Source organism: Enoplosus armatus, chromosome 22 (genome assembly GCF_043641665.1).
Source record: "Enoplosus armatus isolate fEnoArm2 chromosome 22, fEnoArm2.hap1, whole genome shotgun sequence".
Lineage (NCBI taxonomy): Eukaryota > Metazoa > Chordata > Actinopteri > Centrarchiformes > Enoplosidae > Enoplosus > Enoplosus armatus.
The window spans coordinates 14,579,329-14,600,690 of record NC_092201.1 but is presented as its reverse complement, the minus strand read 5'-3'; the positions used below and the strand labels follow the sequence as shown (position 1 = coordinate 14,600,690).

Sequence of the window (21,362 nt, the reverse complement as noted above, 5' to 3'; positions counted from 1 at the left end):
TGCAGTGACTGTGCTCTCTATGCTGATTACATGGCTGTAGATCTTCAGTGAGATCAGCAGAGTGAGATGACGACAGCTACACCAGCCTACATCAGCTCAAAACCGAAACTGTTGCTACATTTGAACCTTGCTTTCGCAAGAGGATGGACACAGAACAACAGGGCTGGTTGATCACATGACCAACTCGGAAAACAGATATGGCTTTTGTCCCTGAGCTGCTCTTGGCCACTTTGGAGGAGCTGGTTGATAAAGAGCTGAGGACTTTCCAGTGGTTCCTTTATAGTAATGTTCTCAAAGGATTCCCTCATATTCACAGGTCTCGGGTCGATGGGGTGGACAGGCCGGGCACTGTGGATCTTTTGGTGCAGACTTATGGCTACGACGATGCTGTTACGGTCACAGTGGATGTACTGATGAGGATGAAACTCAGACTGTGGGCTGAAACACTAGAGAAGAAGTACAATGAAGGTAAAACATGTTTAACAAGTACAACATTTTACTGTTTAGTTGGTTTGTAATGAAAAATAGCTTGGCCACGTAACAGCTATCTCTTCTCTTTGTTTCTTTATCAGTGCCAAGCAATCAAGTAGGCAAAGGTAAGAAGATAAAAACACCCACACATAGAGTCATGATATCAAGTTCAAACTCGTATATCCATGTACAGACACAAGATTAAAGGTTGAACTGTTTTATTTATTCTTTGAACAGAAATCGACCACCATGCCATCAGAGAAAAATTGAGATCCACCCTGAGGGAAAAGTACCAAAACATTTATGAAGGGAATGCAGATGAAGGAGACACTGTTTACCTGAACAAAATCTACACCGAGCTGCATGTGATCGAAGGAGCCTGGGGCGGTTTCAGCGAGGAACATGAGGTCAGACAGCAGCGGTCCAACCAAGTGACGACAGAAGAAACTTCAATTAAAGCTGGTGACATTTTCAAACCCAAGCTCAACCAGGAGAAGCGAATCAGAACTGTGCTTACACAGGGTATACCCGGAGTGGGTAAGACTGTCTGTGCACAGAAGTTTATCCTGAGCTGGGCAGATGGAGAGGAAAACCAGGACATCACCTTCCTCTTTCCGCTTCCATTCCGTGAGCTGAATCCCAACATAGGGGAGAGGGACTACAGTCTGATGCAGCTGCTCCATCAGTTCTTTCCTGAGATGAAACCTCTTGAGACGCTGGGAACAGAATGCAAAGTCCTCTTCATCTTTGATGGCCTGGACGAGACTCTCCTCCCCTTGAACTTCAAGCAGAACAAGGTCTTGAGAGATGAGACGGAGCCGGCCTCGCTAGATGTGCTGATCACCAACCTCATCACGGGAGATCTCCTCGGCAAGGCTCTCATATGGATCACATCCAGACCTGCCGCAGCTAGCCGGGTCCCTCGAAAGCACATCCACCAGTGGACGGAGGTGAAGGGCTTCGCTAATGAACAGAGGGAGGAATACTTTAAGAGGCGTTTGCGTGACGATAACCTAGCCATCAGGATCATCAACCATGTGAGGTCATCAAGAAGCCTCTACATTATGTGTCAGATACCAGTTTTCTGCTGGATTACAGTCACTGTAATGAAGAAAATGTTGCGTGACAATATGACAGGAGGCATACCCAACACCCTGACTGAGATGTATGCGTATCTCCTTCTCTGTCAGACAGACCGGATGATAGAAGGGCACTACCCAATGGAAAGTAACAATGTTGTTTTGAAGCTAGCAGAGCTGGCATTCCGTCAACTGGAGAAAGGCAAACTGATCTTCTACGAGGCTGACTTGAAAGAGTGCGGCATGGATGTCAAAGAGGCTACCATCTACTCAGGAGTTTGCACAGAGATCTTTGTGATGGAGGGCAGAAGGCGGAAAGAAGTGTTTAGTTTTGTGCATTTAACCATCCAGGAGTTTTTGGCAGCTGTCTATGCCCATCACTCCTACATGCAAAGAAAGGAAAATGTTTTTCTTGGATACCTGAAAAGGATGTCTACAAGATGGCTCCCCAAGTCTGTGTTCAGTTTTCACAAGACTGTCATTGAAAAAGCCTTGGAGAGTCCAGACGGCCACTGGGACCTCTTCCTTCGCTTTCTTCTGGGACTGTCGCTGAAGTCAAACCAGGAGCTCCTGGGTAGAGTACTGTATTTAGAAGCAGAAGGAGAGGAGGATGTGGCAAGAACCATCCAGTTTATCAAGGAGAAGATCAAAGAGGAACCAGAGGCCAAGCTCAGCCTGTTCCACTGCCTGAGTGAGCTCAAAGAGGAGTCTTTGGTGCAGGAGATCCAGAGCTTTGTGAGTTCTGGTAGGCTTGCAGCCAAAAAACTGTCCCCAGTCCAGTGGTCCGCTCTCACTTTTGAACTGATGACATCAGAGTCAACAGAGGAGTTTGACTTGAAGAAGTACATAAGATCAGACGAAGGGGTAGTGAAGCTGCTGACTGTCACTACTTCCTCCACACGTGCTCTGTGAGTTTACCCATTGTTGGTTTTAGTTGCTCTCTAAGCCACAAACTAATTTCTGTGTAATACTGCGGCTATTCTTGGACCTTGGCCTGAGCACTTTCTCACCCCACAGTGAAAAAACGATTTAACAAATAGAAATTTCTTGTTTATGTATCGTTTTTTCTAGGCTGAATCGCTGCAACCTCACTGACATCTGCTGTGAAGTTTTGGCCTCTGCGCTGTGCTCGTCCTCCTCTCACCTGACAGAGCTGGACCTGAGTGACAACAACCTGAAGGATTCAGGGGTGAAGCTGCTTTCTGTTGGATTAGGGAGTCCATATTGTAAACTGAAGAATTTAAGGTCTGTAACAATTGTTGGCAATCTTTTAGAAACCAAAAACTGCAGTTCAGAATATTAAAAGCTTTCCATTTCCCCCCTTTTTTTTTTAGATTACATAAGTGTAAACTGGAAGGAGACTGCTGTGAAATACTGGCTGTTGCTCTCAGCACAGAGTCTACCCAACTCAGAGAACTGGACCTGAGTGCTAATGACTTCCAGGAAGCAGGAGTGAAGGCTCTGTGTGTGGGACTGCGCAGCCACCACTGCAAACTAGAAACAGTGAGGTTAGACCTTCTTCTTGCTGACAAACTAATCGAATCACTTGCGTGTACTTGAATTAATATTATATCAATTAATATTTTTAAGAAAAAAAGAAATCCTGTTGTTTTGGTGAATACTCTTTTGCAGGTTGAATCGGTGCAAGCTGAAAGAGAATTGCTGTGCAGATTTGGCTGCAGTTTTGAGTTCAGGCACTCACCTGAAAACTCTTGACCTGAGCAACAACAGCCTGAAGGATTCTGGTGTATCTCTGCTTACTGCTGGACTGAGGAATCCACACTGTAGATTGGAAACACTAAGGTTCAGTGCAGTCCTCTGAAGTGAAGATTGTGACTGTGGTTGTCCTAGCTTCACTGTTACCTTTCAGCTCTGTTTTGTCTCCATCAACTATCCTATCCTAACCTTGTCTTTAGCTTGCCAAATGACTTTATTCTGCAGCTTGTTGCTAAATTTATGTTGCTTATTCGGTGCTGGGCTGGTAAAGTGCGATGGGTTAGAGCTTGTTTACATAAAAACAGCTAACTGCTGCGGCAAACATAAATAATGATAGCGGAAAGACTGAACCATACAATAAATGTGCCGATCGTGAAACCAAAATAATCTGCCAAAAGATGCTAAAAGCTATGTAGAGCTGTGAATATGGTTATAATTATGTCACTACGAGCAAACCCTTTCATATTACACTTAGTCATTTGATGTAATAAATATAAAGAATATTGATTAATGCAGCTTTAAAGCTGTACTAATTTATATTTTTATGTTAATGACAAATCCACAAAGAACCCAACTCTGCAGTTCGAAGCTAATGGGTAAATAGGCAACCGCAAACATGTTTGCCATGTCAGTGTTGTGGTCAAAAAATCAATTCATGTAGATTCAGTGACTAACAATTTCAACACAATTTCTTACCACTGATGTGCAGCCGTAATGATTGTGGAGTGATCATGTATTCATCATCACTATGTGACATGTAGTGTGCTGTACCTTCATTTGAAATTTTCTTTCACCTATCAGGCTCAGCTGGTGTGGCCTTACACAGAAATGCTGCAATCCCATTGGCTCAGCTCTCAGCTCCGACTCTGCTCACCTCAGAGAGCTGGGCCTGAGTGGAAACAACCTGCAGGGTCCAGACATACGGCAGCTGTGTGCTGGACTGGGAAGTCCAACCTGTAAACTGGAGACATTAAGGTCAGGCCAAGCAAGTTCAGAGGGCAGACCAATTTGTTTTTAAAGTAAAAGGCCATGACATCAGTTCAACTCCGATCAGATCATTTTAAACTTTACTGGGTACCACCTCTTAATATAGCATATAACCCATTGGAACAAAACATGTCATCTCCTGCAGGTTAAATGAGTGCAATCTCCAGAAATGCTGTGCTGATTTGGCCTCAGTCCTCAGCTCTGACACCCCTCACCTGAAGGAGCTTGATCTGAGTGGGAACGACCTGCAGGACTCAGAAGTGAAGCTGCTCTCTGCTGGACTGGCGAGTCCAGGCTGTAAACTGGAGACATTAAGGTAAGCTGGCTTTACATTCAAAGTAACATAATCTTTACTTTCGAGCCAAGTAAGTAATACTATAATCATATGAAAATAAAAAAGAATTTCTGCACAATTAAGACACAAATAACACCTAGAAATGTAAGGTAAATAACAAGGGTGTTTTTGGATGAAATGTGAAAACGCTGCCTCCACACAGGCTGTCGTTCTGTGGAGTCACTGAGAAAGGCTGCACTTATTTGGCTTCAGCGCTGAGCTCCAACCCTTCTCACCTGAGGCAGCTGGACCTCAGCTACAACTACCTGCAGGACTCTGGAGTGAAGCTGATCTCTGTTCATTGGAACGACCCACTCTGTAAACTGGAAAAAATCAGGTTAAGCAATCCAATCCACTGCTAATCATTTCGTGTCTTTGGGGATTCCGGGTTTAAATCTCTCCTGGTACCATCTGTTTTCTAGTATCAACAATGCAATTGACCAAAAATACTAAGAAAAGAGATTCAAGAAAATTCCTAAAAATAAACACCACATGACTTGTTAAGATGGGTATTCTTTGAATATGCAACATGTCTTGTGGTTTAAAGTTTCATTTAATGATCAAGTTCCCTTTACAGTGGTGTTTATTGCCACACAGTTATCTGGCAAGTTTTGTTTCAGAGCAGAAGCGCATTTGCTGTGCACACGATAAATTGCACAATATACAGAGGAAGCAAAATGCAACATGTTCACATGCTCTACAGCACATACAATAAAGACTTTCATACATGCAAGATATATATTACATGTATGATTGGGTTACAAAACCCAGATGTAAAGTATTGTAAAACTGTGTCTATTAATGATTTGTATATCTATCCTTCTGTCTGCAGTGTGGACCATAATGCAGAGTGCTTCTTGAAATCAACACTGAAAAACTGTAAGTGCTGTATTTTCTATTTTCTTTTAATGTAACCAAACAGCAATTATCTGTAATGAGGGCAGATGAAGATACACAAAAGCCTCGTAGCTGTTGGCAGCAGCAGGTCAAGGATCAGGATCTGTACCTGCAGTGGCATAACTTTATATAAAAAATAATTCGGATCTAGTTTCTTTCTGTCTGTCTTATTGGTAGATGGCTACCACTTTCCAGAGCTCCTTCTTTCTTTCATTCTTTCCTTCTGTCTGTCTGTGTCTATTTGTTTGGATTAGGCAGAGGTCAATCTTGTCCCAAAAGCTCTGGGACATCCGTGTGGCAATTTTGAATTTAATTAATTGCAAATCAGAATCAGAATCAGAAATACTTGTTTAACAAATTTGTTTGTTAATATTGTATGCACCACCAAAGCACATTAAATTATAGTTTTAATGGCCTTAATTATTTCAGTTTATATTGTGCTTACATGGTGCATTTCACTCCAAAAAACATTTGTTTATCGCACACACCATGAGAGTGGGAAGACAAATGCTCAATGAGCATTTTTGCCCTCCCCCTACTGGGTTAATATGGCCTTGGACCTCATCATTGTTATGAAATAAAAATAATGTTTAAAAATAATACTGAAATAGTCATATTTGTGTTTTGTACAGCTGCATGTATGCTGACGTTGGACACAAACACAGCTGCAGAGTCTCTCTTTCTGTACAACAATGGAAAGCAGGTGACATGGGTCAGGGAGAGACAGCAGTACCAAAATCACCCCGACAGGTTCGAGAGTGTCTCCCAGGTGCTGTGTCGCCAAGGCCTCACCCAACGCCACTACTGGGAGGTGGAGTGGCAAGGACGGTGGGTGGACATCGCCGTGGCGATGAGGGGGATCCGTCGGAGGGCGAGTGCTCATCTCTGTGGGTTTGGCTACACAGACCAGTCCTGGAGTCTGTACTGCTCTGAGGATCACTACAGCGCTCAGCACGACCACCAGCCTGTGGAAATACCAGCACCTCCGTCTCGCTCCCACAGGGTCGGAGTGTATCTGGACTGGCCGGGTGGCACCCTGTCTTTCTACAGCGTCTCCTCTGGGACCCACAGCCACCTTCACACGTTCTATAGCACCTTCACTGAGCCCCTCTACCCCGGGTTTGGGATGGAGGAGGATGACTGCTCTGTCACTATTTGCACAGGGGAGGGTTTGCAAGAACTAATTTCTCGGTCGGCTAGTGCAGAAAGGATTGAGGAATTTTGAGTGCAGGTCCGTTTGGGAAAATAATTTCAATTTCAATTTAAGGATATGGTATTTCTCAGGTCTCAGAGGGTGGCAGCAATGCAGGAGAACGATATGTGGTTTATAGGAAAAAAAGAGAAGTCAGAATTTTCACTCAAGCTGTCTAATTTATGGATTTTAAACTTGTTGTCACAATCGGACCTGAAAGACAATTAATATGATGACATGAACATAATGTGAATTCAATAGCATTTTTTATTAAAGAGGTTTCTCTTAAACAGCCAACTGTGAACTTTTATGATACCATGTTCCCGATCTTAGCCTAGCAGGCTACCATGCTTAACATTTGCTAATTAGGACTAAACACATGGTATAGCTGAGGCTGATCTGGGACACAAATGTCTGGATCAAATTTCAAGGCAATCCCTCCAATAGTTGTTGAAATATTTCACTCAAAACCACAAATGTCAACTTAATGGTGGCACTCGAGGAAAAGTTAGGGGATCATCAAAGCCATTAGGGTACATCATCTGCAAACCATGAATATATGTAAACAATTTGGTGCCAGTCCAATCTATATGAAAAGGTAGGGGATCATGAAAGTCACTAGGATTCCTCCTGTGGAAACCATAAAAATCTGTACCAAATTTCATGGCAACAGTCGAGACATTTCACAAAAACGTCAACCTCTTGATGACGTAAGAGTAAGAGTCAGGGGAGTCAACAAAACCAGTAGAATTCATCCTCTGGGGACCATAAATGTCTGTTCAAAGATTCATGGCAAAACAATTCAAAGGAGCTTTTATTTTTAAAGTCAATTCTTGTAATTAGCATACACAATATTGTGATCTGAAGTGGCACTGTATCAGGCTTCAACTATATCTTGTATTTCTTGTTTGAGTCAGCCTTGGAATGTTGTTTGCTTTAACAGGCCAGGCGGGAAAAGACAAGAAAAACAAGCCTGTAAACACTGCTGGGCATGTTTTACTGCAGCAGTGTTAAAATGTCACAGTTGTGACGTACTTTGTAAAAAGGGCTAAAGTTGCTTAAGAGGAATAAGGAAGTCACTGTGGATGACGGGGTCTGTTGTTCAGAGTTCGCTCAGTCTGCCTGACAGGAAGTGACAGCACTGTAAACACGAACAGAGGTGAATAGTTTAGTCAGACAGAAAAGGTGCAGCTTCTGTCGTGGAATTTGAGCTGGGGTACAAGGTTCATCCAACACGCAGGTAAGTGTTTGGAGAAAGAAATGACTTTAGTCTTGTGAAAGTGAATGAAGGCTGAAATGTCTGGTTTCTCTCATTTGTAAGTCTGTTTGCCTCTTTGCGAGAGTTGAGCTGTGAACTGCACTGTACTGAGGTTTTCATTTGACATTCATTGAACCTGTTGTTCCTGTTTAGCGTCGAGTAAAAGATGTTTATATTACCTATTAAGGCTCACATGTCACTTTTAAACTCTGCAAATCAGGTCAGAATGAGGAGTCTGGTTGGATGTTGCGGGCTTATCTTGGCATTTCTTTTGAGCTGCACAGAACAGGCTGAGGTAAAAACCAAAAAGACATAAACCTCTCCTCCTCCTCTCTCCTCGGCCTTCCCCCTCTCTTTCAGACAAGAACATGTTTGTATTTTTAAGTTGCACATTTTCAGTAGACCAAGTCTCACTTTAAAACTGTTTCTGTGGTATTGCTAGAAACAGCGGAAAGCAGTTTCTTCTCAAGGTACGGTGAATTTTATTACTGCTTACAGTAAACTAACTAAATTATGGAGGGTACAAGGTGCCATGCATTCAGATTTTTCACCCTCCTCTTGTTTTTCTCTTGTCATGCTAACCTCAGGAACAGACTGCACACAGATAAAGGCTCTCTCGCCACAAGCATCCAGTGGGGTTTATGTAATCCAGCCTCCCGGAGTCAAGACCCCATTCAAGGTATCATAAAAGATCCTAAATAAACCTGCATACCATGTAATGTACAATTCACTAACCCCCCCCCCCCCCTCCCCCCCAGTTACTGTTGCTACGCCTGTCAAACTTTCCATTCATGCACGGCACACATGCAGTTTACATTATCATACACTATGATGACGATTGCAGATTTTTTGACACAAATGTTTGGGACATTTTTGAAACAGTAGGTCCTTTCACACAGTGTGTTAAAAGCCTGGCAGCTGGTTTTCTTAACATACGTTTGCTGGACTACCTGCTCAGGTGCACTGTGAGATGCGGCCGGATGGAGGCTGGACGGTGTTTCAGAGGCGCAGTGGAGGAGCGGTCTACTTCAATAGGAAATGGGCAGCATATAAAAATGGTTTTGGTAACCTGACACGTAAGTAAAGTATTTGTTAACTGCTGTGTGTCACTACTTGTAGCAAAATCTACTTTGTGCTGACTGTGACACGTCTTACTAAACCCACAGTGACTATAGATATCCCAGAAAAAGCTCTTTGGCACAAACAAACAAACATACAGGATGAGGGATTCAATTTGCTGTTAAGGTAAAGCGTTGCTATAATAAAGAAATTATTTTTCCTTATTGACATTGCCACATTTTCTCGGAGTGAAGAGTCATAGGCCGAGACAATCCAGCTCTAAACCTAAATTAGATTACACTGCGTCTGTATTAAGGTAGTCTGGTTCCCCGGATGCAGGCTGCTGGTATAAGTCTGGCGCCTATATCAGTCACCATTCTCCTCCCCTGCCGCCAACTGTTACTGTTTTCAAAGTCTGTGGGTTTAACGGGTCCAGTGAGCTCCTCCAGAACTAAAGTATAGGTAGGCCTCACCTCTATGACACCCATGATCAAGTCATGTTTGTCTTTTTTAACAATAAAAGTCTACACATGTTGTTTACTATTTTATGTGGCATTTTCTTTTACGCGGATACAACCATTTTAATGCCGGCGCTCACTGCCCCATGTGCAAATATTGACACTACTTTGCAACGGCACCGTCGCTGCATCCTGGGCTTAGCGCCTTCCAAGATGATTGTGATTGGTTTAAAGGAAAACAAACAAGCCAGAGCAGATGATGGGTTGAGCCAGACCTTTCTCCAAAGTGTGGTGATAGGTCTGGCTATGCGAGACTAGTATTAAAGTGTGTTTCAATGTTAAAATAATATCTTCAAGTCATATGGCCAAGTTAAGTTTCCATAGCTTTGGTGCAGACTGAAATATGGGCGCCCCTGGTTACATATACAGAAGAAGGGATTTGTTTATTTCTGTTCAAAGACAGGATAATGTAAAATCCTTCCCTTGTGCTCCGCTGATTCCCGCAGAGGACCATTGGCTCGGCCTGAAGAAGGTTTTCTCTCTGACCAAGAGCGGGACCAAGAAGTGGATCATGAGGGTGGACCTGTGGGACCACGACGGTGGCACTGCTTTCGCCGAGTACAGAGACTTTACACTTGGCAGTGGGAAAGCAGCTTTCAAACTGCATGTCGGGAAATACAGGGGAAATGCAGGTACTGCAGGCTTTTCTAACGGCTGCTTTCAAGTAGCCCATCTACCCTGCATATATGTAGATGGGGACCCTGAGATCTCTATCCCAATTAACTTTGGTAGGGTAACTCTGATTAACCCAATCTTATCTATCCTGGGCCACTCGCTATACCTCCATGATATAAGAGCGTACCAACCCTTTGACACAACAACATACACAAGCACCACAGTCCTTTGACCTCTGTTATAATAAACACACCCAGAAACCGAAGAAATGTCATACTTTAATAGTACGGCAATATCAAATAAAAATGAACATTAACTTCAACCTTGAGTGTACACTACACAGTAGATTGTCCTTTTTTATAATTCCTAGTTTTAAACAAAAGAAATGGCTTGCCTGCACCTCCCCCTGAGTTATATCAGTGACCAAACAATAATCTATCTACATTAAGGCGGCAAAAATTATACCACAAAAATAAAGACCAGGCCTGATTCCATGCTTGTGATCGCAGGGACCAAACTGGAGCACACAAAAACAACAACAACAACAACAACAACAACAAAAAGCCGGGCGGTACCTCTTTTAGAGTGTTGTGGTCCTCCAGAGATCCACGGGCCTCTGTCCATGAGCAGGGCCACGGGGTCTGGTGGTGTTCCCGGGTAGCTCAGGGCGCTACCTGGCGGCGGTTGTATCCTGTTTCCAGGTCGGGAAGCAGTCCAGGCGAGACTGCCGCGGCTGGCCACGTCGAGCCGGGTCAGCTAGCAGCGGCCTGTCCCGGGCTGCAGCACAGCAACCTCCGGGTGGGAAGGACCCTCACAGCATGTCCTCTACACAGCGTCTAGCCGATAATCTGATAAACTTTTTCGACCCCCTCCGTCCTCTCTCTCCCTCTCTCGGCCCTCTCTGACTCATACACCTCTCTAGACAAAACTAAAAAATATGTATTTTAACCATACTCTCTTAACAAACCCTATTTATTTATTTATTTATGTATTCAACTCTTTATTTATGCGTATTTCTAACAGGGCTACACCTAAATTAAAGCTGCTCAGTGCAGGTCATCACAAGACAATGATGGAGATGTTATTGTTTATTGCTGTTACCCTGGAAACTACTTATCCTGGGGCCCACATTAAAGGGCGGCTTGTTGCTTTAATCAAACCCCAGTAATATTGTGCTCACAGTGGCCACCGTTCAGCAAAAATTTAAACTTAAATGGTTTCCAACTTTGTCCAAAGGTGACGCCATCCGTGGTGCCTATCCAGGCATTGACCAGAACGGCTACGGCTTCAGCACCACCGACCGCGACAATGACGGCTGCTCCCCATGCATCTTTGGTGACATTGCTCAAAGGGAATGTTCCTTTTCAGACGGCGGCGGTTGGTGGTACAGCACCTGTGGCTCTGCCAGTTTGAATGGTGACTGGCATCCCGCTGGTGACCACATCGGCTGGGCGTCGGGCCTCCACTGGCAAACCTGGAAAACTCGTGCGCCTTACTCCCTGAAGGCCACCAGAATGATGATCAAGTCTGTGCTAAAGGACCCAACCCGCATTTAACTTCATGCTGGCTTTTCTCGTAGCACGGCGAGACTGGTATTCCATTTGGTCTGTGCCAGTGCAGTGAAGTGCATTTATTTCACTATGATACACCTGAGTACAAAATACATATTCATTAAATTGTTTTGTGTGCAGATCCCTTGTTTTGTCTAATCTTTTTCATTCCTGTTGACACACTATGTGATTAACAGTGAGTACACTTCACAGTGAGTTCATCCTCAATCTCCCTTTCATATGGTTATTCCAGTTTGCTTTTACATAATAAGGACAACTAGGACATTACATGGCCCCACTTTCCATCAACTCAAGTCATTCAACAACAGTATCAGTAGTTTTAACAGTAGTTTAAATTACATGTATTTTGAAAGTGTTGCATCAATACTCCAATAAACCTTATACCAAAGTTGACATCATGTAAATATGTTATTGTTCCATCATGAAAATGGTCTTTGTTTTTTTTTTGCTTTGGAGCCATAAAACACATTCATACATTTTAAGGGAGATTTTCATAAATATGTGGCTGTTGAGGTAAAGGTAGGTATTATTTAATATTAAGGCTGTTATTATAAATTCCTAAAAAGTAAATCCACTTGCAGTTTCATGCTCAATCGACTGACGTCCCAACCTGTGGGATAACATGTATCTGACTCCAGGAAGTCACTGTGCCCAGCTAAGAAATAGTCCAGTGCATTATCACAGACTGTCGTTTTTCACTCTGCTTACTTTGGCTTTTGCACTGAAACAAACAAGATGTAGCGTGTTCATCAGCAAGCTTTAGAGGTGCTGGTAGGCGGAATTTGTTTGCTTTCAACAGAACAAGGCTAGCTGTTTCCTCTGTTTCCATTCTTAGTGCTAAGCTAAGAGAACCGTCTCCTGGCTTGAGCTCCATATTGAACGGACAAATATGACAGTGGTATCAATCTTCTCATCTAACTCTAAACAACTGAATATCTGCATAGATAGATACTTTATTCATTCCCTTGGGGAAATTCAGGTGTCCAGCGGTGTATAAATAGATTAGAGACAATACAATACTCAAGAGCAGTAGTCATATAAATAGATAAAAATCCAAAACCCCAAGTCAAACTATTCCTTTTAAAGTACAGTCTACTGGTAATATTCTATTCGAAGTAATTTGGTGTTAAATTGAAGTGTAAAAACAAAGCATAAAGTTGTAAGTGTTAAGTGTGATCATTCAACGGTGCTTATTTGTAATACCTAACCCCAACCTGACTTTGACTTCTATTGTGCTCACTCAACATTCCCTGGTTAAAAATAGATCAGAATGCAGCACTTGGTAGAAACACAGCGTATGTGCTCAAATCCCCACTCCTCTCCCCACAACAAACACACATCTAGCCGCCCTTTTGAGGGCATATGTAGGACAAGAGAAGGTTAATCATATTCTTAACAATGGGACGTGGTGGGTGGATGTCGTGCGGCAGGTGGTGGGCCAGGCTCATCTCCCAGGCGTCCACCAGACGAACATTCAGTCCTTTGAACATGGCTCTGAGCACCTTGTCACGCTGCAGCGAGTACCAGTCGCTGTTGGTTAGCGCCACAGGTAAAACCATAGCTCTGGGGTTCCCAGTCCGGATGACGACCAGTGTGCCTGGAGCCCTGTCCAGCAGCCGCACCACTGCCCTGCGGATGCTCTGCAGCCGCCGGATGTAGAGCTCGATGGGGAAACTGCCGAAGTGAGCCCAGATACCAAAAACTACGACAGTGTTGGTGCCTCCAATTAAGCCATCTAGTTCATTGGCAATGTAACGCAGCTCGCTGATTGGGACGATAGTAAAACTGAGAGGGGGGCCGTGGCAGCGGTACGTCACCAAGATGTTGTTTGCGTTGTCCAAGGCCATGAAAGGTCCAACTTGCTTATTGTTGTGCAGGTTAAACTCCCGAAGGTCTAAAAGTATTACAGAGGGAAGAGATTAAGCTGCAGTATGAACAAAAGCAAACTGTTGTCAGAAATCCCTGTGGATCAGCTACCTGGTAGTGCTGACTTGAGGTGTTCAAACCACTGCCTGATGGTGGAGTCTCCATACAGGTGGACCATCTTGCCTTTCAGACACTGACTCATGGCAGAGGAGTTGAAGTTGCGAACTGTGGTGGCACCTAGTGCTCGCCACACACCCTGGTAGTAATAGCCAGAGATTCCAGACTTCACACTTCTGCTCTTCACCTCTGGTTGACCTGAGAGGAAGTTAAAGGATAAGGATGGAGTCATTTTTTCTCATTGTTAACAAATCTCATGGAAAGACCAAAACCAAGGTCTCTCCCTAACCTGTCTGTGTCACTCCAAGTCAGTTCTTTACTTCTGAAGACATAAACCTTTCGAAATGTGTCACACAGTATATACATTTGTTTTTAAAAAAGGTTCCGTTTTAGCAGCAGATTAATACACACAGCTGGTGCCACATTCATGAACTTTTAGGACAGTACTCCGTGCTCCGAGTGCTCTTCTCAAATAGGCCTGAATACATTTCCCTACAGGAGAACGCTATCCAGAAGAAAGTGCGAAGTCTATAGCACATTCAGTTTTGAATTATTATATATAAATCATGCTTTACCTTTCTTTTTTGGCAACACTGTGACATTGGCAGGTCTTGAAGCTCGAACGGAGACTTTCATGTTGACACCTCTGAAGAAAAGCACACATAATATAATATCACTTACGCACACTACAACATTAACATTAGCTGCACTAATGAATATTTTCATATAAACAACGGGACCAGTCACTAAGTGTCATGTGTCGCTCGCAGTGATGAACCCACAGATAATTATCACTCGACTTTGCAGCGCCTTTTAGCTCATTGTTTTGGTTTTACGGCCCACAACATTACTGTTTCGGTTGAGCGTCACCGCTCTCATCAACATATTTCATTAGACGCAGCAGGAAGCTGTTTTTCTTTCTTTTTTTTTTATCAAAGAAAGCTCTGATTGACCTACCACTAAACAGCAGACAGACAAAGTTAGCAACTGGTGAACGTAGTAAGCAGGTAAGTCCGATATTTCCCTCAGTGAGACCAAACTAACCAAATGAAGAGTGAATATTGGACTTACATTTGCCAGTTGGTCATTAACACAACTCCAAATGAATGCTTATGTCACTCAACTTTATTAGGTGGTGTCAATGTTTACAGCTTGTCTGAAAAGACCACAGAATTAAATGGATACATTTAATTAAAGTCAACTAGTGTGAATCAAACTGATTTGATTTGTATTATCTTATACTGTCAGCATCTTAAATAGTAGAAGGAGATACGAACTTCTGGAATTTCCCAACAAGGGCATACATACGTAACACTCTCGCCTATATTAGAAGTCATATGAAATAATGCCAGTCATGCTGCTCCCTCACCTTTGAAAGAGCATCTCCTCCTTGGCCTTGAGGTTTTGTTTGAACGTTTGTCTGCAGTGGTTGATCCTGGCATCACAACTCAGGTTGTTTGGCTTGTAGCAGAACCAAGGCTCACCTGTACGGCGGTCAGTGTAGTTGCACAGCGGCTGCTGGGTTGGACGTAGGCAGACGTTACAGATGGTATTCTTAGAGAGTGAACCTGAGCGGAAGAGGCTCTTGAAGTAAGTCCTGTCTGGTTCTTCGCTGTTCAGCCTGCGCAGCACTGTGACAGCTGCACTAGGGTGGACCAGCTTCACCTGGTTGGATAGAGAACCAGAATTTTCACGTCGAGTCCAGCCATGTTCAGTCATGTCAATAAAGGCAAATAGCGGGAACACTAGTGAAACTTGGGGACTTTGACACATTTATAAAAATTGACGTCTTCGTAAACCAGATTGATTTTCAGTTTGTCCAATCAAAGCTTAGCAACCATAACTAGGCATGGCAAGTCTGTCAAGCTTAGGATTTCTCACATGATGAAGTGGTATGCATGGGGCTGTAGTTAGAAAGACACTCAGCATTTAAAGTGTTTGGCAGGTGGTCTCTTTTTTTAGCCTTTCCAAGGGTTTTTTTTCCTCTACTCGTTCACTTAGAATGAACAGCTAACCAGCTTACAGGTAAAGATTTAAAAAAGTCCCAGTCACGACTAGCACATCTACTGTGTAGAATTTCCCCAGTGTGCGGGAGCCTCCTGGGAGCCACTATTAGAGAGTAGGCCAACGTTAAACGCTGAGACAAAGTTATGTGCGCCATACACATCAGCCAATCAGGGTTATGTTAGGATGAAATGCTCCGATCTTGCATATTTCTATCATACTTATTAACACGAGGACTAACACTACAATAGAAGAATGATGTTTCTTCATCATCATCACCTGGTGAGGATGCTGCCTGTTTGCCTGGGACATGCAGCTTTTGCCTCCATAGAGCTAACTTGAACTTTTTAGCTAGCCAGCTACAGCTGAAACAATCTGCTAGTGACAGTTTTCAGCTGACAAAGTCTACAGACGGTGGCCAGAAACGAGACCCAGTTGAGTCCCATTGTCTCTAAAATTACTAAGAATTGCGAGTAGTAAATCTGCCACCGTAATCATTACAAACTGCATTCGTGCTGTGCGTCTTGCACATATAACAGACGCAGAAGATAAGAGCATTTACAGCACAATCAAATGTAACATGATAGTTTTTAGCATCACCTCAACCTGCGCGCCTCCTTCCCAGAGTAATGAGAATACAGCAGAGTAGGAGCCATTGAGATGATCCACCACTTGCCCAGCCACACCTGCACCAAGCTTCAAGTTGTGCAGCCGGGCGAGTAAGACGTCTCCCCCAGACTTCTTGGGACGGCCCAAGAAGTCATACATTTGGATCAAAACCTCCAGCTGATCCCCAACATGCCACTGTCCTCCACCCCTCCCTGGTGGGAGAATGGTGAGGTTGCTGTGGGCAGGATCACTGGTCTGATTCAGTGAAAGATGAGCTGGAAAAACTGGAGTTTCCGGCCAAGCAATGGAGTCTAGCAGGAGACGTTCCTCCAGAGCGTCCTCAGGGGACAGTGGCTGGTAGGTGCAGAAGCTGTGATGCATGTGAGGGTCAGTGGAAACTGTCGGGGCGATGGTGGTGGAGTTCACTTTATGCTGAAACTGGCAGGGGGTCGAGAGAGAGATGGTGACAGAGATGAATCAAACAAATTTACTAAAAGCAAATTAACTAACTAATTAACAGCTATTTCTACTGTTAGTGCTGCCATACATCTTTGCCTACCTATCTGTCTGTCTGTCTGTCTGTCTATCTGTGTCTCTATGTCTATCTCTCTGTCTCTGTCTGTCTCTCTCTCTCTCTCTCTCTCTCTCTCTCTCTCCCTAAAACCCAACCGGTCAAAGCAGATGACCGCCCACCTAGAGTCCGGTTCTGCTCGAGGTTTCTGCCTCTTAAAAGGACGTTTTTCCTTGCCACTGTCGCCAAAGTGCTTGCTCATGGTGGGAACTGTTGGGTCTCTGTAATAACATTATAAAGAGTCTAGACCTGCTCTATTTTGTAAAGTGTCATGAGATGACTTTGTTGTGATTTGGCGCTATATAAATAAAATTGAATTGAATTGAATTGAACTAAATTAAGCAAAGGGGCCTAGAAGATTTTTCCTGCCCCAAAACCCAAAATGGGGCGTTGAAAAAAACTTCCACTGTGGCCCTTACTCTGTTCTTAACATTGACCCGTGGGATTCTGAATCTGCTTTGCACAAGGCCTGAACCTGAATGTTAAATTCAAATTCAAAGATATTTTGTGTTTCAAAGCCTTGTTCACCAAAATTCACGTTTTGGGATATTTTATGTCTTTGGCCCAGAAGCACTATAAAGGCTGTTTCACACCTAATGGTTAGACATGACAGAGGGAGATTTTTATGGCTGAAAGATACATTGAATTTTGATGCATACACATTGGATTGAACCACACGAAATGTACAAATCATCAGGGACTCCCTGTTAAAGCACTTTTACCTCATTGTCTTCCCCTAATGAATCTTTACTCCCAGTGGAGGATGCAGAGTCTTCTTTAGGTTGTTCCAACGGGATCCCACTGACCTCAAACCACTGAGAAGAGCACAAAGAAAAACTGAACTAATGTGAAATAACCAAAACCATAATAGTGTGGTCATGTAGGATCCAATTAGTCACAGTAAGAAGCTGATAAGAGAGTTTATAAATTAAAAGTGCCCTATTTATTAAAAATCCACTTTTTTTTTTAGACAGAAATCGCTCATGTAACAGATTTCTCCTTCATGACAGCTTTCAGCCACTGTAGCTTCAGGTCTGTATACGATCTGTATAAATACACTCTGTTCCATCAAGTGAACGGTACCACTTCAGAATCAGAATCAGAATCAGAAACAGTTTATTGCCAAGTAACATACACTACGAGGAATTTGCCGTGGTCTGATGGTGCTGACAACAAACATGTAAAAAGAGAGGAAGAAACTGTTTTTGTGGCTCCCACCGGAGGTCCTGGCTGATGATGGAGCCCAGGAAACGGAACAGTGTCTACTGGAGAGTCACACAGGGTGATGGGGGGCGGGTGGGGCCCGCGCTCTTCCTGAAGTCTACAACCATCTCCACTGTCTTTGAAGCGTTAAGCTCCAGGTTGTTGTTCACCAGATGGTCAATCTCCCACCTGTAGGCAGACTCATCCTCACCAGACATGAGTCCGATGAGGGTGGTGTCGTCCGCGAACTTCAGGAGCTTGACGGACTGGTGACTGGTGCGGTGCAGCTGTTGGTGTACAGGGAGAAGAGTAGAGGAGAAAGAACGCAGCCTTGAGGGGAGCCGGTGCTGATCGTCCGCGAATCAGAGTGTCCCAGCGTGAAAAGGGTTACAGACTGTGATGTAACAGTGATCCACAGTGTTCCCCTCCCTGGTGGGGCATTTAATAAACTGTTTGTATTTGGGGAGTTCATGTCTGAGGTTACCTTTGTTAAAGTCACATAGGACAGTAACTAAGGAGTCCGGGTTGGTCCGCTCCGTTTCCAGTATCTGGTCGGCGAGTGCGCGCCGTGCGTCCTGCACGTTGGCCTCCGGTGGAACGTAAACACCGACCAGAACGAATGAAGCGAACTCAACACCAGCTGCTGTTGATGTAGAAACAAATACCTCCACCCTTTGTTTCGCCGGAGAGGTGCGCGTCGCGGTCCGCTCGGAGAAGCTGGAATCCGTCCAGCTGCAGCGCCGCGTCGGGAGTTCTTTCCCCCAGCCATGTCTCCGTGAAGCACAGAACAGCAGATGAATACAAGTCCTTGTTTCTCCTCATCAGCAGCTGGAGCTCGTCCATCTTATTCCCCAGTAGTGAGCGCACGTTAGAGAGAAATATTCCGGGCAGCGGTGTGCGTTGTCCTCGCCGGCGAAGACGCACGAGCGCACCGGCACGTTTCCCTCTACGTCGACGCAGAGCTGCAGAGGTGAGAGCACCTTTGACCGGAATGTCCCACAAAACAGCTGCGGGCGCAAGAAATTCGGGAAACAAATCCACTGGAGTTGTTCCCCTGCTGTTTCACTTCAATGAGAAGCACCTTGATTCCATTCTGTGCAGGGTACTACAGACACATTTGGCAATGGATTTTACTTTATTAACTAAATATTAAGTTTATTAACGTGTTTATTAAAACACTGCGAGTTTATTAAGTTTATTAAAACACGAGTTTTATTAAAACACTGCGATCCCTCCGCGGCAGAAACGATGAGTGCGTCTCCCAACTGAGAGACGCTGTGCGCAATTACGCACACAGCAGCGTAACTGCATTGATGATTTAAATCTCCAGACACGCTGACAGAGTCGGTCAGGATCTAATGGTAATTAATGTTCTGTGTTACACACACACACACACACACACACACACACACACACACAAGGTTCATTCAGGGACCGCGGGTGACGCGGCAGCTCCTGGAGCTGCGACAGGTGAATCCGCACAAGGCTGACGGGGAGAAAGCGGCCGGGCTTGTTTTCAGATAACACCACGCTCTTTGTCCAGCCGTTGTTGTGACGTGTACGTGACATCACCTGGCTGAAGGCAGCTCAGGGAGGTCTGCGTGTCAGAACCAGAGCAGAAATACATTCCAAAGACTTCCTACTTATTTAAACAGTTCCGTTGTACTCATTCAACAGTAAATGAAGTGTGTATATAATGTGGGCCAGTGCCCCCCCCAGGCCCATTACTGGCCTGGCCAACTAAAGTTCTCACCTGCAGGAATTCCATGTGGCGTAGCACAAACATTAAGACAAACACAGCCAGAAAGAGGAGGATGATGCCGTACTTTGAAAGGAAACTGCTGACTTCCTTTCTTACACAAGCTTTGACTTTCATGATTGGTGATCAGTCTTCGCCTATGATCAGCTCTGGCACTGGATTGAGACATAAAGACACTTTTTGTCAGGCCAAAGAATATGACTTGACTTGACGCTTGCACTCAAATGGGAAATGTAACAGCTCAGAAAAAAAACAGCACCCAAAAGCGCGACTCACAGGCAGACCCAGGTTGGCGGTCCCTGCAGACCAGGAACAGTGGCGGCTGTCTTGAAGCAGGTGGGAACGATCTCCTGCGACAGTGACATGGAAAACATGTCAGTGGTGACATCGACTACCTGGTCCGCACATGTTCTCAGTACACGCCCGGTGATTTTGTATGTATCTAAATATATGCAAATGAAATTCAGCACATCTTGTGTCTTACCTCAGCAGAGATGTTTGGATAGAGCACGGTGATGAACTCTTAGGGGGATCCCGCAGTGTATCTGTTGGGTTGTTCACCGTCTTCCAGGTAACTCGTTGGTGGGTGGTGCGGGCGCGGTGTGGGTTGATGCCTATTCTTCTGAACCCCTCCCACCTTCCTCTGTCTGTTCTCCGTTTATCCGTTATCTATGTTTGACATCAGTGCGTGGATGTGAGTGTCAGTTCCATAAATAAAAGAAGGGTGTGAACTTTAAATAAGGAACAGGTTCTGTGACTGAGAAGCAATGCTGGTGGCAGATGTGCTCTGTCAGTGGTGAGTCTTTGTATTTGTGGCAGTGAGCTGTCACTCCACACTGCAGCGTAAGTGCAATCGCCAGAAGTAAAAAGCTAATGGTAGGCTAACTAACTGCACCACGGTCGCATGACTTCAACGTCACCACCACTGAGTTTACAACTTGTAATGTCGTAAGTGAGGAAATAGAATAGAACGTTCGCAGTTCGCGTTATCTGGTTGAAATTCATACACATTTTTCTATTAAGCGCTTGGATATACAATCATCTTTAAAGGGTATGTCATGCAAGAGAGCCAATAAAAACAAATGGACTGTGGAGGTTCACCAGCTACCAGCATAAGAAAAGAGCCAGTTGAGAGGTCAGAGGTCACAGAGTCCTGATAGCAGACAAAATTCCCCTATGATTATGTATGATAGAGAAGGTTTATTAAAACCCGACTAATATGAATTATTTGATTTGTAAATAATTGAACGATTACATTACGTTACATTTATGGTCTTAACTAGTGCTCATTTTTGTCTAGGAGACGTAAATGTGTTGTAAAGGAGATCTCTACTTGAATTTTCCTTTGCTATGGGCTGTTACATAAATCAACATCTGAAGTTTGAGCAAACATGTAGAGGGCATGTTCTTTTACTTGCTATTTTAATTGTCCTAAGTCACTTTGCTGAGGATTTTGATTCATTTAATGCAACAAAGTCTCCTCGTGAAGCACAGTCTGTAAAGACTTTGCAGTAGTAGTGCTAACAATTGACCAAG

The 21,362-nt window shown here is 44.1% G+C and overlaps 3 protein-coding genes across 4 annotated transcripts; 2 read left to right on the top strand and 1 right to left on the bottom strand.

Annotated features, from left to right (window-relative positions):
* The first annotated feature begins 197 nt into the window (after positions 1–197).
* On the top strand, positions 198–6,963 carry LOC139305114 (NACHT, LRR and PYD domains-containing protein 12-like). Its single transcript, XM_070929056.1, has 11 exons — positions 198–468; positions 573–596; positions 709–2,458; positions 2,622–2,795; positions 2,885–3,058; positions 3,183–3,353; positions 4,068–4,241; positions 4,399–4,569; positions 4,751–4,924; positions 5,420–5,466; positions 6,117–6,963. The coding sequence occupies exons 1-11, from the start codon at positions 198–200 to the stop codon at positions 6,707–6,709; spliced, it is 3,723 nt and encodes a 1,240-aa protein (XP_070785157.1). The 3' UTR covers positions 6,710–6,963.
* Positions 6,964–7,515: 552 nt separating this feature from the next.
* Positions 7,516–12,090, top strand: LOC139305008 (angiopoietin-related protein 5-like). 2 transcript variants are annotated; one of them, XM_070928944.1, is made up of 7 exons: positions 7,516–7,916; positions 8,155–8,229; positions 8,383–8,404; positions 8,522–8,613; positions 8,893–9,010; positions 9,958–10,143; positions 11,363–12,090. In XM_070928944.1, the coding sequence occupies exons 2-7, from the start codon at positions 8,161–8,163 to the stop codon at positions 11,680–11,682; spliced, it is 807 nt and encodes a 268-aa protein (XP_070785045.1). In that variant the 5' UTR covers positions 7,516–7,916; positions 8,155–8,160; the 3' UTR covers positions 11,683–12,090. The 2 variants fall into 2 exon arrangements, with proteins under 2 accessions (XP_070785045.1, XP_070785044.1); XM_070928943.1 differs by having other exon boundaries at positions 7,518–7,916; positions 8,377–8,404.
* A 263-nt stretch (positions 12,091–12,353) lies between these two features.
* On the bottom strand, positions 12,354–20,148 carry LOC139305007 (NXPE family member 3-like). The gene is made up of 8 exons (XM_070928942.1): positions 20,103–20,148; positions 19,821–19,981; positions 17,587–17,679; positions 16,285–16,731; positions 15,050–15,345; positions 14,256–14,326; positions 13,675–13,878; positions 12,354–13,591 (listed from the first exon to the last, which is right to left on the bottom strand). Exons 2-8 carry the CDS (start codon positions 19,941–19,943, stop codon positions 13,038–13,040), a joined length of 1,788 nt encoding a protein of 595 aa, XP_070785043.1. The 5' UTR covers positions 19,944–19,981; positions 20,103–20,148; the 3' UTR covers positions 12,354–13,037.
* Between the last annotated feature and the right edge of the window lie 1,214 nt (positions 20,149–21,362).

What these genes read in the sequence shown, in the direction of transcription:
- LOC139305007 (XM_070928942.1), bottom strand. Translation starts at nt 19,943, where the DNA reads ATGAAAGTCAAAGCTTGTGTAAGAAAGGAAGTCAGCAGTTTCCTTTCA. An exon ending in AAGGAGGCGCGCAGGTTGAG is followed by an intron (nt 15,346 to 16,284) that starts GTGATGCTAAAA and finishes CTATCCAACCAG; the next exon opens with GTGAAGCTGGTCCACCCTAG. An exon ending in GAGGAGATGCTCTTTCAAAG is followed by an intron (nt 14,327 to 15,049) that starts GTGAGGGAGCAG and finishes GCTTTTCTTCAG; the next exon opens with AGGTGTCAACATGAAAGTCT.
- LOC139305114 (XM_070929056.1), top strand. Translation starts at nt 198, where the DNA reads ATGGCTTTTGTCCCTGAGCTGCTCTTGGCCACTTTGGAGGAGCTGGTT. An exon ending in AAGCAATCAAGTAGGCAAAG is followed by an intron (nt 597 to 708) that starts GTAAGAAGATAA and finishes TTCTTTGAACAG; the next exon opens with AAATCGACCACCATGCCATC. An exon ending in TGTAAACTGGAGACATTAAG is followed by an intron (nt 4,242 to 4,398) that starts GTCAGGCCAAGC and finishes CATCTCCTGCAG; the next exon opens with GTTAAATGAGTGCAATCTCC.
- LOC139305008 (XM_070928943.1), top strand. Translation starts at nt 8,161, where the DNA reads ATGAGGAGTCTGGTTGGATGTTGCGGGCTTATCTTGGCATTTCTTTTG. An exon ending in GCTGCACAGAACAGGCTGAG is followed by an intron (nt 8,230 to 8,376) that starts GTAAAAACCAAA and finishes TGGTATTGCTAG; the next exon opens with AAACAGCGGAAAGCAGTTTC. An exon ending in TGGTTTTGGTAACCTGACAC is followed by an intron (nt 9,011 to 9,957) that starts GTAAGTAAAGTA and finishes TGATTCCCGCAG; the next exon opens with AGGACCATTGGCTCGGCCTG.